The 15424-nt window shown below is 46.8% G+C and overlaps 1 protein-coding gene across 1 annotated transcript in view; it reads left to right on the plus strand.

Moving 5' to 3' along the window:
- ARHGAP25 (Rho GTPase activating protein 25) overlaps positions 1–15424 on the plus strand; it is a 45767-nt gene that overhangs the window by 8410 nt on the left and 21933 nt on the right. Inside the window, exon 3 of the mRNA XM_082643333.1 lies at positions 4508–4624. Coding sequence (XP_082499459.1) covers positions 4508–4624 — 117 coding nt within the window. The remainder of the gene's footprint in view (positions 1–4507; positions 4625–15424) is intronic.

Genomic DNA, 15424 nt, shown 5'->3' on the forward strand with positions numbered 1-15424 from the left:
CCTTGCTTTTTATCTGAGGGTCTATCCATTTTTCTTCCTCCTCAGAGGAAGAGCCTACTTTTCTAGTCTCTTCTTTCTGGGATAACCCCACCCTTTCCCCACGAGGTTTCTTCTATCCCTAGGATCCCTTTCCCAGCACAATTCAAGGGATGTGACCATTCATGATGATACATGTCCCAAAACCTGATTTTTCAATCTGGGGTGACCCTATTGAGAGCTCCAACTGCAAATTTACTGTGGACTTTGCAGTAAATTGAAGACTGCTGTTACTGTAGGACGAAGATTTGTCCTCTCATTGTCACTCACACTTACAGCTGTCTCCTGGACTGCTGGGGGAATTCTTGGACAGATCCACACATGTGTGTACATGCACATACACACACTCAACTCATAAGGACAAACAACAATGCTAAAGCAATAGTAAGGCAGGGAACCATTTTCCTAAAGACACCATCATTCTCAAGCCTCCACCTAACCTAAAATGAGACAACCCTTTATGTTATGATGTAGAGAATTTTCAGTTCCTCTTTTTGTCATCCTCTTGTGCAAGACAATTCTCAGGGGCCACTGCTGGCATAAGAAATGGCCTTCCTAATCAGGGCCCCCTCTCTGTGATCACCAGTTTTAGCTGCACAAAGGCCATAGAGAAGAATTCAGTTGTTGTTATGCTGTTTTTCTTTATTTGGAGCAGGCAAAAATCTGAGGCAAGCTTCCCCCTCCCTAACTACCTCAAGAAGAATAATTATCTGTTCTCCCACCCAAAGGGAGTCATCAGGGATGGGGGGTTTATTCCTTCTGTAGAATATGTAGCATTTAATCCTCATACTGCCTTCTGAAATGTTACACCAAAATTATTGAGCACCTCCCACGAGCCGGGCAGTATTGTAGGAACTGGGGATCCAGCAATGAACAAAACAGCCTGTATGCAGCTTACAGTCAATGGGGGGAGACTGAAAACAAACCAAATAAATGAGAACATTGTACAGTTTTATTATGGGATAAGTACTATGGGAAGAAAGCAAAGAAAGAGAAAGTACTGGATGAGGTGGGGATGGCAACTGTTGATTTGTCATTTGAAGTAAAGCGGGAAGAATAGACATCACTGAGAAGGTAATCTTTGAGCCAAGATCGAAGGATGTGAAGGCGTGAGCCAAGTGCACATCTGGAGGAGGAACATTCCAGGAAGGGGAACAGCCCTCTGAGCCTATTTCTTGTGTTCAGGAAACATCAAGGAGGCCAAGGCGGTTACAGTGGAGTGCTGAGAGGGGAGAAGAGTAGGTGATTTGGTCAGGGGCGGGCACAGGTTTTACAGGCACTGGTAGGCAAGTGTAAAAAGTTTAGTTTTTGTGCTAGAAGGATGGAAATCCATTGGGAGGTTTTGAGCAGAGAAGTAACGTGATCTGACTTTTGTTTTAAAACTCTTTTGAGTTGAGACTAAAAAGGGGCAAAGACGGAGCAGGAGCACCAGTGAGGAGGTTATTGTAATTATCCAAGTCAGAGGTGGTAACAATGAAGGGGGTGAGAAATGATCCACTTCTGGACACATTTTGAAGGTAGAGAGGACTTCATTTGCTGATGGATTGGACGTAGGAAAGAGAAGTCAAGATTGACTCTAAGGTTTTCACGCAAACAACAGGAAGGATGGCTTTCCTGAGATTTGTGCATGTGACCAGTTTTGGGTGGGAGATCGGGGCTTTAGCTTTGGATGTATTAAGTAATTAATTCAATTTTAATGATAAGGAAACCAATGTTCAGGATAATTTAGCTACTGCTGTGATAGAGGTGATGGTAGGATGTTAAGAGATTTAGAAAAGGGAGTCCCCACTCCATCTGGAATGGGAGGGGGAGGTTTGAAGGAAGGGTCCTTAGAGAAGATAACATTTGCACTAAGTTTTAAAGGATGGATAGGAGTTCCTTAGGCATGGGAAGAAAAGAAGGGAGGTTCCTTTCTGACAGGGGTAGCAGCCCAATAGGTGACACAGATTGAACAGACTGTTTAAGTCAGAGAAAGTATGTGCCTGAGGGCAGAGATGCTGTTATGGGCTTTGTGTTAATGTCAGGCAGTTTCCCTCAAAGACAGCTCTTTCTCGCACCCCAGTGTGCCCAAACATTCATTTTTTTGAAGGGTAACAAAGAATTTTCAAATTCCCTTTGGTTCTTGTCTCTTGAATCTATCTTAATATTACCCACCCTCACCTTCCTTACCCTTTGGGATGACTGACTTCTCAATCCATCTTGTCGTCAGCTCTTCTAATCAGAAAGATCAGTCCATGGAAGCCCTGGTCATTGAGGAACATCCTGAGAGCTGGATATTTCTCAGTGGTGTTGCCGTGGTGGAACTAAAGGAATCTCTCAGGAATGAGAGAAAACTGAGAAGGCATGTTCTTGATAACGTAATAGACTGGAGTGTAGGCATGGTGGAGAAGGAAACCAGATAAATTTTGGCCAAGGTCAAATTTGAAGCACTATGGGCTGGTGGAAACTATTGGGAGAAAGACCCATGGCCTTGCCTTGAGTTTGGTGGTAACTTACTGGGTACCAATGGGCAAGGCCCTTTGCATCTCTGGGCTTCAGTTCCATTATTTGTAGAGCGGAATGATACTAGAGCCCTACTCTATTACTAAAGGATGTTGTGTTTCCTATGGGATTCTTTAGTTCTGCCCTGAGGGCTTTTTACTGCCCATCTTACTTCTGGAAACACCCAATTTCAGGATGTTCCTCAGTGACCAGCACTTCCATGGGCTGACCCTTCTGGGCAGAAGAGCTGATGACCCAGTGATAAGATGGATTCAGAATTAGGTTGTCCCAAAGTGTAAAAGAAAGTGAGGCTGGGTAATATTAAGATAGGTTGAAGAGACTGAAAACAAAGGGACTTTGAAAGTATTTTGTTGCTATGTAAGAAAATACAGGTTTGGGCCCAACTGGGCAGCTAGAACAGGGTCTTTTTTTTAAGCTTTTTAAAAGTTGAAGTATAGTTGATGTACAATATTATATAAATTACAGGTGTACAATATACAGATTCACAGTTTTTGAAGGTTATACCCCATTTATAGTTATTATAAAATATTGGGTATATTCCCATGTTGTACAATATATCCCTGTAGCTTATTTTATACCCAATAGTTTGTCCCTCCTAATCCCCTACCCCTGTATTGCCCCTCCCCCATCCCTCTCCCCTCTGGTAACCACTAGCTTGTTCTCTATATCTTTGAGTTTGCTTCTTTTATTGTTATATTCACTAGTTTGTTGTATTTTTTAGATATCACATATAAGCAATATCATACAGTATTTGTCTTTCTCTGACTTATTTCACTTAGCATGATGCCCTCCAAGTTCATCCATGTTGCTGCAAATAGCAAAATTTTGTTCTTTTTTGTGGCTAAGTAGTATTCCATTGTATATATATATACCACATCTTCTTTATCCATTCATCTGTTAATGGACACTTAGGTTACTTCCATATTTTGGGAATTGCAAATAATGCTATGAACATTGGGGTGCATGTATCTTTTCAAATTAGTGTTTTTGTTTTTTTCAGATAAATACCCAGGAGTGGAATTCCTGGGTCATATGGTAGCAAAACAGGCTCTTTTTGAAGGAAATGCCCTGATATTTTGAGAAGAATGGGTTGATGTCCCCTAAAGCAATGTGAGATTTAATAGTATCCTGTAATTGAAAGGGATTGCTGTTATTTTCTTGTACTTTGTAAGACCTATGTTTGATGTGCCCCTTCTCCCTCTCCTCTCCTCTCTCCCTATTTTTCTCTCTTTGTCACTTTCTCTTGCTCTTTCTCTTGGTCTCCTCTCCCCACTCTGCCCCCTTGTCATTTCTTCCACCCTTTTGTCCATTTGATAACACCAACCCAAGACATACTACAGATGTCTGTCTGTAATCTTGGGTTTAAAGTGAAAACGATAAAGAATGTCCTAACAAACTTCATTTGTCCATCAGCTATGTATTGAGAGCCTACCTTTTGCAATGTCTTCATGCAGGCAGGAGGGCAGTAATCCTGAACAGGAGGCACCGATTCATAAGAAAGGCACACGGTGCTCATTGCCCCTCCCTCCTGAGTTGCTGTTCCCTCCTCCAACCCCGCAGCTGAGCTCAGGGTAGCCTAGGAAGGTATCCATGATTGGCGTGATGGACTTAGGTTTCAGAATCGTATGGGCTGAGCCTGTCTCCTCTTGTACTGACACTGCCCCTCAAACTTCCTCTTAATTTGTGATAGGAAATGGCTTCTGTCCTCCATGGGGACAGATCTCAGCCCAAATCATCTCAGTTGCAAACCACTGAGTTCAATGATTTGTGTATAGGATTAGAGCTCCAGCAAAAACAATAAAGGTGTGTAAATACTCAGTTCTGCTGAGGAAAAGTAGATGCTTTTGTGCTGTTTGACTGCTTGTTTAATTGGACCAAAGAAGAAATTCAGGCTCAGCTTCCCCTTGCTGCCCCTTGCCCTGGTCCCTGACCAATGTATGACCTTCATTAGTGTTACTTCTTCCTCCAGCCTCATGTGACCAGAGTCGCACGGGACAGGACTCCTATGTCCTCATGGCCAGCTCCCAGGCGGAAATGGAGGAGTGGGTTAAATTCCTTAGGAGAGTCGCTGGCACACCCTCTGGAGGTAAGGACTCCTGCAGACTTTCCTGGACAGGTGTCTGTGACATCTCAAGGATGGGAAGGAAGTAGTTTCAGACAAGAGCTTTCCTTGAACAGGGTTCAAAGAAGACCACCAGAGGACAACTCTGAGGCCATGCTCATTGCCAAGGCTCTAACTTCCTTCCCTGGGTGATGTCAAAGCCAACTCCAGATTAGCTGGAAGGACTGCAAGCCCTTTGCACTCATCGGCAAATGTGTGTGATGCCCTGAAGCAGTCCTTTCTCCTCTCTGGACACAGTGCTCTCATCTGTAAAACGAACGGGTTGAACCAGCTGACCCCGGTTTCTGGCAGCACTAACCTTCAGTGGTACCAAGAGCGTGCCCAGTTATGGGGCTTTGGGAACCCAGGAAGGTTGATGGCAATATCTCTGCTGAAAGCATAAGTTAGGCTGATCAACACAGGACACTAAAGCTGCTGTCCAGCATTGGGGTGGTCACAAGGGAGAGAGGTTCCGGAATTGTGTCTGCAGTCTTACAGGTACACAGTGAATTCAGGGTTGAACACTTTTCTGGGTTACAAGTGTTTGAGTTTATAAGCTCAAGTTCAAGGTTACAGGCTCAAGTGTTTGAGCTCTCTGAGAACACCGGGTGTTGTGTCCACACTACAGGAGGGCTGCGCCTGTGAATAACTAATGTGAAACAAATCTGAAATTAACCAACAGGTGAATCCAGTATGTGTTTTTTCCTTTCATAAAAATATGAAAGGGGCTTCCCTGGTGGCACAGTGGTTGAGAGTCCGCCTGCCGATGTAGGGGACACGGGTTCGTGCCCCGGTCCAGGAAGATCCCACATGCCACGGAGCGGCTGGGCCCGTGAGCCATGGCCACTGAGCCTGCACGTCCGGAGCCTGTGCTCTGCAACGGGAGAGGCCACAACTGTGAGAGGCCCGCATACCGCAAAAAAAAAAAAAAAAAGCTGTGGAGGCACTGTGACCAGCATCTATGCCCTGTGTGGCGCTCTGCTCAGCCTTGTCAGGGTGAACCGCTGCAACGGTCATAACCCACATGGGGATTTCTCCCTCACCCCACTTGGAGGCCACCACAGTCAGAAGCAAGTCAAGCGTAAGTCCTGTAGGCAGAGGAAAGTCCACGGGAGGAGAACTAAGAGTCCAGCACTATTTATGTATTCAAAGAACAAGGTTTGGATTTGATGTGGCATCTCAGGTTGAACCAAAATCAGAGATCTCAGGATGAGAAGGCATTTTAAGACAGCAGAGTCCAGTCTGAGGTCTTGGGACAAGTCAGACATTTGCTCTTCCTGTTTATAAGTCAGGAAACTTCAGTCCTGAGGAAGTAAGTGATTTGTCCAAGGGCCCCAGCTGTCGAGGGGCAGGGCTGGGGCTCCTGCCTCTGGGGAGGCCCTCTTTCTCTGATCTGGGTCTACTAGATCGGCAGGACATGCCCCCTCACACGCTGGAAAGTCACTGAGGTATGTTGCTGCTGTCTTTTTTCAGCTCTTCATGAAAATTTCTATGACTTTTCCCACCCAGAACCTACCCACTTCTCACCACCTTTGTTACCTGCCATCCTGGTTGAGGCGCCAGACTGCCTTGTTCGAATTGCAGCAGTGGTCTCCAAACTCTCTTCACGCTTCCAGGCTCGCCTTCTTTTCTTTTCTTTTTTTTTTTTTTTTGCGGTACGCGGGCCTTTCACCGTTGTGGCCTTTCCTGTTGCGGAGCACAGGCTCTGGATGCGCAGGCTCAGCAGCCATGGCTCATGGGCCCAGCTGCTCCACGGCATGTGGGATCTTCCCGGACCAGGGCACGAACCCGTGTCCCCTGCATCGGCAGGCGGACTCTGAACCACTGCGCCACCAGGGAAGCCCCAGGCTCGCCTTCTTATAGTCTGTTTTCAACAGAGAGAAGAGTGAGCCTATTAAACCTGTCATCTCAAGACCCTTCTCTGCTCATCACTGTCCAATAGGTTCCTCTCTCTCTCAGAGGAAAAGTCGGAAGCCTTATAATGACTCCACGCACAATCTGCCCCCACCCCCATGACCTCTCTGACCTTGTTTTCTAGAACCCTCTCCAGTGCTCATTTCACTCCAGCTTCACCAGCCTCCTTGCTCTTCCCCAAATACCCTAGGTACATTCCTGCCTCACGGCCCTTGCACTGGCTGCTTCCTCTGTCTGGAACCCTCCTTCCCCAGGGTGCTGCATGGCTTGGTCCCTTGCTTTCCTCAGGTCTTTGCTCAAACTTCACTTCAGTGAGCCTTCCCCTGATCATCCCGTTTCACATTGAACCCCTTCCCCACCAAGTCATTCTCATGACAATTCTGCAGAGCTGAGGCTTCTTCCTGCCCTGACTCCTTTTCTGGCTCCCCTGATGGGAGAGAGGGTCCACATGTTCCCCATGGCATATACCTAACTTCTTCCCCTCATCTCCTCCTGCCTCTGAGCTGACTCTGGACACGCCTCTTACCTTGTCCGATTTGATTCTGGGACCAATTCCAGTGGGTGTGTGTTGGGGAGAGGCGGAGGGCTCCCCACATGTCTAAGCAATTCTTGGACACCAGCTCGGTTTTCTACAATTTAACTCAATGTTGATACTATCTACCTGGAGATAGCTTCAGATTTCACAGATTAATGGCTCAGTCCTACAAGACCGCCCTCATATGCCTATGGCAAGTCCAGATTGTACCCTGTGCGTCTGACCAACCAGCTACAGATTGTAAGTTCCACAACCCCCTCCTTGGGTTCAAATAATTTGCTAGAGTGGGTCACAGAACAGAGGAAACCAGTTTACTTACTAGATTACTGGCTTATTATAGTAGAACAAAGCTCTGGAACAGCCAGATAGAAGAGATGCATAGAGAAGGTATGGGGAACGGGCACAGAGCTTCCATGCCCTCTCCCAGCGCCATTCTACCTGCACCTCCTTGGGTTCACCAACCCGGAAACTCTCTGAACACATCCTTTTGGGCTTTTCGGGAGGCTTTAGTACATAGGCATGATTGATTAAATCATTGGCCATTGGTGATTGAACTCAATCGCCAGCCCCTCTCCCCTCCCTGGTGGGTGGGACTGAAAGATCCAAACCAATAATCACATGGTTGGTTCCTCTGGCAACCAGCCCCCATCTTTAGCTGGGATCCAAAAATTACCTCTTTAACATAACGAAAGACACTTTATCACTCTCATCACGGGAAATTTGAAGAGTTTTAGGAACTCTGTGCCAGGAAATGGGTAGAAGATGAAAAAATATTTATTATTATAAATCACAATATTGCACCTTGGAGAGCAGCTCTTTGGTGCATCTTGGTGTTCCAGCCTTTTCCTTCCTAGACAGCCAATTTATCTCTCTCTCTCACTCCCTTTTTTTTTTCTTTCTTTCTTTTTCTACCTTTTCTTAAGGGCCCAGCTGGAAAGGTTAGATTAATTTTTTCCCAGAAATTCTGGATGCAATTCTAGGTTGTCCCGAATTACGTAGGAGAAAGGGAAGGGAGGCAATCATACTTCAACTTCAGGTGACTTGTTCCCAGGCTCCCAGCTGCCCACTTTCTTTCAAACCACCTACTCCTTTTAGTAAGGGGGCTCTGCCTTCCCTGGATCTCCGCATTGAATCCTGGTCTCCATCCCATCCCCAGGAGGCTGGCAGCCACACTGCAAATTGTTACTCATTCGGGATCTGCTTTGCCTTCTTCCTCTGGAGGATGGCCTCTGAAGTTTTCCTTGGGCCATCACTGGGTGCAGAAGCACTGCACTAAATTATGCATAGTTCTGCTCCACCCAAGCAGGTTGAAAGACCCTGGGGCAGGTCTCATGGTTTAAGCATCTTTGTGTGTTTGCCAGCACTAGGCATGGATCATATAAATATGGAATTTTTCTATGCCTTAGGTTCCTTTTCTCACTCTCATTTCTTTAGGTCTCTGCAGCCTTCAGAGCAAGATTTCACAACCCACAGCCCAGTGTAGCCTGTGGGAGTGTGGTCTCTGTGATTCACTGTTACCTCATGTATCCTGCTTCTTTCTCTCTGGCTAAATGGGACATTACGAGGGATGATTTTTATTTATTTTCATTAATTCCCTCACCTCCCTTCCCCTGAGATCCTAACACCAGATGGATACTTATTTAATTCATTTACTCAACAAATATTTCTTGAGCATGTGTCACGTGCCAAGCATGGCACCAACACTGGGAGTACAACAGTGAGAGAGAGAAGAAGAGAGAAAAAAAGAAAAGACAAAAAGTCTCTACTTTCAAGGATCTCACAGTCTAGCAGAAGACACAGAAAGGAAACAAAAACCCCAAGGAAAACCATAAAATTACAACTGCGAAAAGTACCGTGAAGAAAAAAACTCATGATGCTATGTAGGGGGAAAAAATGTCTCTGTTAAGAAGTTCAGGGAAGGCATCCCTGAACTAGTGATAATTAAGCTTCTATCTGAAAGGCCAGTAGAAGCCAGCTAGGCAGAGAAGGGGGAAGAGGAGCAGTGTCCCAGTCAGAGGAATAGCATGTGCAAAGGTCCTGTGGCAGAAAGGAGAATGGGCTCTGGAGTGAGAGGAAGGTGAGAACAGTGGAGATAGCTGTGTTAAAGATGTGGGTCTTCATCCTAAAGTGGCTCGGATGAGGGTGGGGGTGGTGGAGATGGAGAGAAGTAAACAGGCTTGCTTGTTTCTGTGGTAGCATTGCCAGGACATGGGAGTGAATTTGACATGGAAGGAGACTGTGGTGTCAAAGATGAGTCCTCCTTTCCTAGGAGCACATGGAAGGGTGAACTTGGTTGTCAGCATCACACAGCCCAGGACCCTTCCTGGCAGTCCTTCCCTGCCCCTGCCTATCCTGCCCATGACACCGAGAGTCCATTTCAAGTCTCCTGGGCATGTCTAGTTGGTCTGCTGCACTCTTTGCTGAATCTTCTCAATGGGAGGGGGGACATCATCTCATTTTACCCGGCAACCCACCTCCAAGATCCTTCTCTTTGAACGCTCCACTGAGCCACATGCAACTCAGTCACTTCCAGGGAAGGGTAGGCTGGCTTCATCAGCGCTAAGTGAAATCCTGTGTTCCTGCCAGAGGCTTTGATATATGGAGCGATGTTGGTAAGGGCTGTGTGTGGGATTTTTCTTTTTTTTTAACCCACCTCCCTGGTATTCCTTGAATGGCAGTTGACAATTCGCTGCTAAGTAAAAGGAGGCACTTATTTTTATTGCGGGGGCCTTGACAGCTTTATGTTCACTCTTTAAAAGCCAAGAGTCATGTGTGTAAAGGTGAGTGGGGAGAAGTCGTGTGGGAAGGAGGAAGGGAGGGCCGGGGCAGGTGCCGACACATCCCATGGTTTCAGTGCCGGAATCAGAACCTGAGCAGTATTGACAAGCATGTGTTGATCTGGAAGCAAGAGGGCATGGTTCTTGCAGTTTGGGGAGGAGGGAAGGTCTGAGCCTGGCCCAGCAGAAAGTACCATTCCTCGGCCCCCGCCATGCCTCATATTCCCAGGATGCCGCGGTGGGAACTGGGCTGTGGCTTTCCTGCCCTGGCACTGCTCTTTTGCTGGAATTTCAGGAAGAAAACCCCCAAGCTCCAAAAGAAAGGTATTTTTTTCCTATTTTGTGATTCAATTCTTCCACAAAAAGACACTTCGCCCGGCTCCCTTTCCCTCTTCTGTCTGAGAGGGGGATGCTCCTGGGACTGAGCCTCGGGGGATGGGGCCAGTGGGGAGAGGGAGGAGAGGGGCAGGGCGGGCTCTCGGTGACCTGGGCCGGACTGGAGGTGGGGTGGGAGGGGCTCTTGTCCTGAATCCAGGAATGTTGGAGCGATGATGATATAGGAGCTAGGTTAGAAAGGAGGTGACAGCTAATCTTTCTACTTTTGCTTACCGGAACCAACACAGTGTTCTGGGGTTTTCCAGCAAATCTGGGCAGAGAGCTTAAGAAGTAAAGAATGGAGGATGGCTTGTGAGCAGAAACTGCGCAGCTTACCCCTCTCTCTCTTCCCTTGAGCCTTGCTGCTGTCTGAAATTTCATCTAGACAATTTTATTCGACTAAGTTTAAACAAGAAAGATTAAAGTACTGATTTTAGAATCACAGGGCAAATATGACCTTGGACAGATTCCTAATCTGAGTCTCAGTTTTCTCATTTATAAAATGGAACAATTGTAGGGTTCTTATGAGGACTAAATGAGAGCACACGTGAAAGCTTTTAGGGTCGTCTGTCATAAGTTAGCTTAATTAATTAAATGTAGTAATAATTAGATTACATATTATAATGAATTAAGATTTGTACCTGTTTAGATGGAAATGCGTCTGTTAATGGTGACGGGTCCAAAGTGATGAGAAGTTCCGGGTGGATGAGTGGCCGGCAGAGGTTAAAAAGAGCAGTAAGGGGGTTCCCTGGTGGCGCGGTGGTTGAGAGTCCACCTGCCGATGCAGGGGACATGGGTTCGTGCCCCGGTCCGGGAAGATCCCACATGCCATGGAGCGGCTGGGCCCGTGAACCATGGCCGCTGAGCCTGCGTGTCTGGAGCCTGTGCTCTGCAACGGGAGAGGCCACAATGGTGAGAGGTCTGCGTACCGCAAAAAAAAGAGCAGTAGGGCACTAGTTCCCTGAAGGACTGAGTGCAAGCTAGGAGGGCATGGCACAGAAGGGGGAGCTGGGTTTCACCTCTTGGAATCCTTGGGGTGGGAAATGGTCGTTGAGTACCTGTCTGCTGTCTTCCTCCTTCACTGGTCCCTTCCCTAGTTTCCCTGGATTTTTTTGTTCATCTATTCCCTTATATTTAGGCTCCTTCATGTCCACCCAGGATCAAAGGATAGCAACCAGGATCCAGAAGTCAGTGGTAGGTAGAACTCACGATTGGGTCTTTGGAGTTCCAGGGATGTTTTGGATGCCGAATTCATCATATGTGATGTGAGATGAAAAGTGACAAACCCTGACCTAGGCAAACTGAACAAACAAGGATGCCCTTTCTCTCATGTTAGAAGGGACCTGTGGGTCCTGATGTATCTAGAGCAGGTCGTGGTCATTTCTTGGTAAGAATACCTTGGACTGATTTCTAGGCTGGAGATGGAAAGTTTGGAATCTTTATCATATGGGTGATATTTAGAGCCGTGAGATTATGAAGTAGAGGCAGATGCAGAAGAAAAGGCCTGAGACACTGCAACCTTTAGAGGAGAGGGAGGAAGGAGGAATCATCCAAGGAGGCAGGGAACGAGAGGCTAAAGAAATAAATGGAGAACCAAAAGTCATGTGGGAAATTGTCTCAAGAAGGAGGGGTGATTTGCTGGGTCACATGTTGCTGATGGAGCAGTTCAGATAAAGACTAAGAATTTGACCCTGGATTTTAAAAATGTAGAGGCCATTGATTTCTTTGACAAGCCCAAGTTTGAGGAAGTGCTGAGCAGAGTACATTTAGGAGAGAAGAGATGGGCAACAGGAGGAATGGAAGACAGCAGGTAATAGCACTTTGAGGACCAGTCTGTCATGTGGCAGGCTCTGTGCCAGGAGTTAAAATAGATGGTGAGCCAGGCGGGCTGTCTGCTTCTGAGGAGCCACAGTCCAGTGGAAGAGAGATGCTTAACTAAATCATCATAAAGGGACACGAGAAGCGATGAGGTATGCACAGGGAATGCCATGAGCACAGCAGAGGGAGTAACCCATTCCCTCTTAGAAGAAGGTGTTTGAATTCAGGCTGCAGGAAAATCAGGTTTCTAGGTGGGCGGGAAGGAGGGCTTTCACTCCAGAGTTTTTAAGAGAAAGACTATTTTTCCTTCTTTCTATCATAATCTCCAGCTACCAAAGAAGCTGGTCCACAGCAGACGCTCACTCTGTATTTGCCAAATTATTTCATGAGTTCCAGTGGAAGGAATTTGCAAGAAAAAGAACAGCAAAAGAAACCATTACAATAATGTGGACAGTACGAACGAGGATAGAGAAGAGAAAGGGTTTAAAGGGGATTTAGGGCTTCCCTGGTGGCGCAGTGGTTGAGAGTCCACCTGCCGATGCAGGGGACATGGGTTCGTGCCCCGGTCTGGGAAGATCCTACATGCCGCGGAGCGGCTGGGCCCGTGAGCCATGGCTGCTGAGCCTGCGCGTCCGGAGCCTGTGCTCCACAATGGGAGAGGCCACAACAGTGAGAGGCCCCTGTTCCAAAAAAAAAAAGGGGGGGGGGTATTTAAAAGGTCCTGATCTGTTAAGAAGGAAGGAGGGTTGTTGCAGATACTTCTAATGCTCACACTTTTGCTAACTGGATTAGTTGAGGGCGGGTACCTTGTGTTAATGGCTTTGTACTCTCAGGGCCTAGGAAAGTGCCTGCTGCTTGACTGCTTGATTGACTGAAGGCTATTGCCGGTGCGGAAGTGTGTAGGAGAAGCAGTGATATGGGAGAGTTGGGGACGGGATGAGAGTGAGATTGGAGAAGACAGTGGAAGAACTGCCATCAGATGTTGGGCTTATAGGCACAGAAGAGGGACAGAAAGAAATGAGGGAGATAGAGATGATATATATAGAGAGATTGGACCAGGTATGCAGATTTATATGTCAGTTTATAGGTGATATCCAAATGCATGGAGTTGTATGAACCTTCCCAAGGATAACATCTAGAGTGAGGAGAAGTCTGAGTTGGAATGCTGGGAAATGACACACTGAAAGGGCAGGTGGAGGAAGGGCAAGAGCCTGCAGAGCAGCCTGCAGAGAGATGAGACCAGAATGAGGGTGGACGGTTTCACAGCCACATAAGGAGGAAGTCTTGAGGAAGGAAGGAGAGTCAATACCATCAGAGTCTTCAGAGAAGACCAGTAGAGTGTGGAATGAACATAGGTCAGATGTGGCCATTAGGAGGGCACGAGAAATCTTAGTGAGCAGATTGGATGGGAAGATGCAGCTTGTGAAACCAGGTTGAGATGGATTGAGAGTTTACATGAATAACAAGGGAAGCAGTAGAGGCTATGAGGGTGGATGACTCTTTCCAGAAGTAGACATGTTTTTCTATGAGCGTGTTGGTGAAGAGAAGAAAGGCAGGTATTAGTTGATTGCATGAGAGCAGGGGTGGGAGATGATTCTTTAATAAATTGGTAAAGATTTAGACTCACATGCTCTTTCAGTCTAAGATATAAAAGAGGAGTGAAGACCTAGAAGAGGTGGAAAAGGATGGAACCCACAGTTCAAGAAACATCATCTTAGAGGAAAGCATAGGATACTTTTCTTCCCCTGAGAGAGGACAGGCAGACGGACAGAGGAGGAAGGATAGGAGAGGCAGAGACTGGAGACCAGGGGGTTCTCTCATGAATCCCTTCATTTGGGGAGATAAGGGAAGGAGGAGACAAGGTCACCTGCTGAGGCAGAGGGGAGGGGATTGTGTGGTGAAGATTTGAACTGAAGGTCTTATGGAGATAGGTATGCTCTGTACCTCTGTGGCCTGAGAAAGGCATGGAGGGGGTGGTGGAGATGCTGGACGGAAAAGGAATGTTGGAAAATGAGTGTCCCAGGAAGAATGACATTGAAAGGCCTGACTGTGGACATGGGAGGAAGAGAAGATGAACACAGGACACGGCTGAGAGACTCGGTTGAGGAGAAAAGCTGGTGGACTGGCTGTGCAGAGGGCTGGAAGAAGGAACTTGATTCCAGATCGTCTGCCTTGGGACCTCAGAGTTGGAGCTCATGTTTGACAGCTCTGACGTCTCCATGACGGTATCTTTCTCCATGGACATCCAGTGGGCTCCTTGAGCCCAAGTTTCAACTGCTCTGGAACACATCTGCTTCTCCCTTTGAGGTGCCCTCCCTGGACCCCTCAAAGGGAATTTCACAAATGCCTCCTCGTCTATGCTTTGAGTCAGATCATTTTAATCATTTCCTTCCAGTTTGGTGAAAATATCTATCTAGCTCCTTTCACAGACAAACAGAAACCTAATGCTGTATAGTTCCTCACATCCTTTAACTGTTTCTCATTATTTTGCATGGAGTCCTTTCATTTTCGTAACTTGGTAGTAAGCTAATTGAAAGCGAGAACCACATCTTACAGTCCCTCCTTTTCTGTATAATGCATTTCACGTGACCTGCTGTTAACACATGCAGGGCACTCAATAGATGTTAGTGTGAAGCTGAATTCATTTACTGATGGGGTACCTACTATTGTTTAAACTATAGAAATGCCCAAATTGTCATGAATCATGGAAAGCACTTGTTTAAAGATGACATAATTCATTAAGTAATTCAGCAAAACTGGTTGACTGTCTACATTGGGCCAGGCCCCATGCTAAACAAGATAATGACAAGAGACCTCTCCCCATATTCCCAACCTCAGGAAGCCTACAGTCTCGCAGAGGGCACAGTACTTACAAATGATAATAGCATAGTGGAAAAGGGATTGGGATATTACAGAAGGGATACAGGTGCACAGAGTGGCAATGGAGCCCCTCGGGCTGGGTCAGGGAAGACTTGGCAGAGGTGATGATTTTGAGTCGGGCCAAGGAACACATAGAATCTTAGTAGACAGGGAAGGGAGAGATAGACTGCCTCAGCCAGGGCATGAGGACTGGAGAGCACTGTGGGCTTTGAGATCATCAGGTTGAGGTGCCAGATCAGGCAGAAAGGTAGGTAGGAGCCAGTACAAATGCCAACCTGGTTTTCAAATTTTAGCCACAGAAATATTTAAGCAAACAGTCTCACTGGAATGCTGTAAGTAAAACAGACAACAACCCAGCAGGTGGGGTTGGGAGGAGGGAGGAGGGAGGCCCACGTGCTCAGCTCCTCCGAAATGCTCTCACCTCTCAGCATCTGAGGGGCCTCTGAGGAACCCCTGGAGCTTTGAGGGGTAATTTGAAAGTCGCTG

The sequence above is a fragment of the Mesoplodon mirus genome, assembly GCF_964341445.2.
Source record: "Mesoplodon mirus genome assembly, chromosome: 14".
Lineage (NCBI taxonomy): Eukaryota > Metazoa > Chordata > Mammalia > Artiodactyla > Ziphiidae > Mesoplodon > Mesoplodon mirus.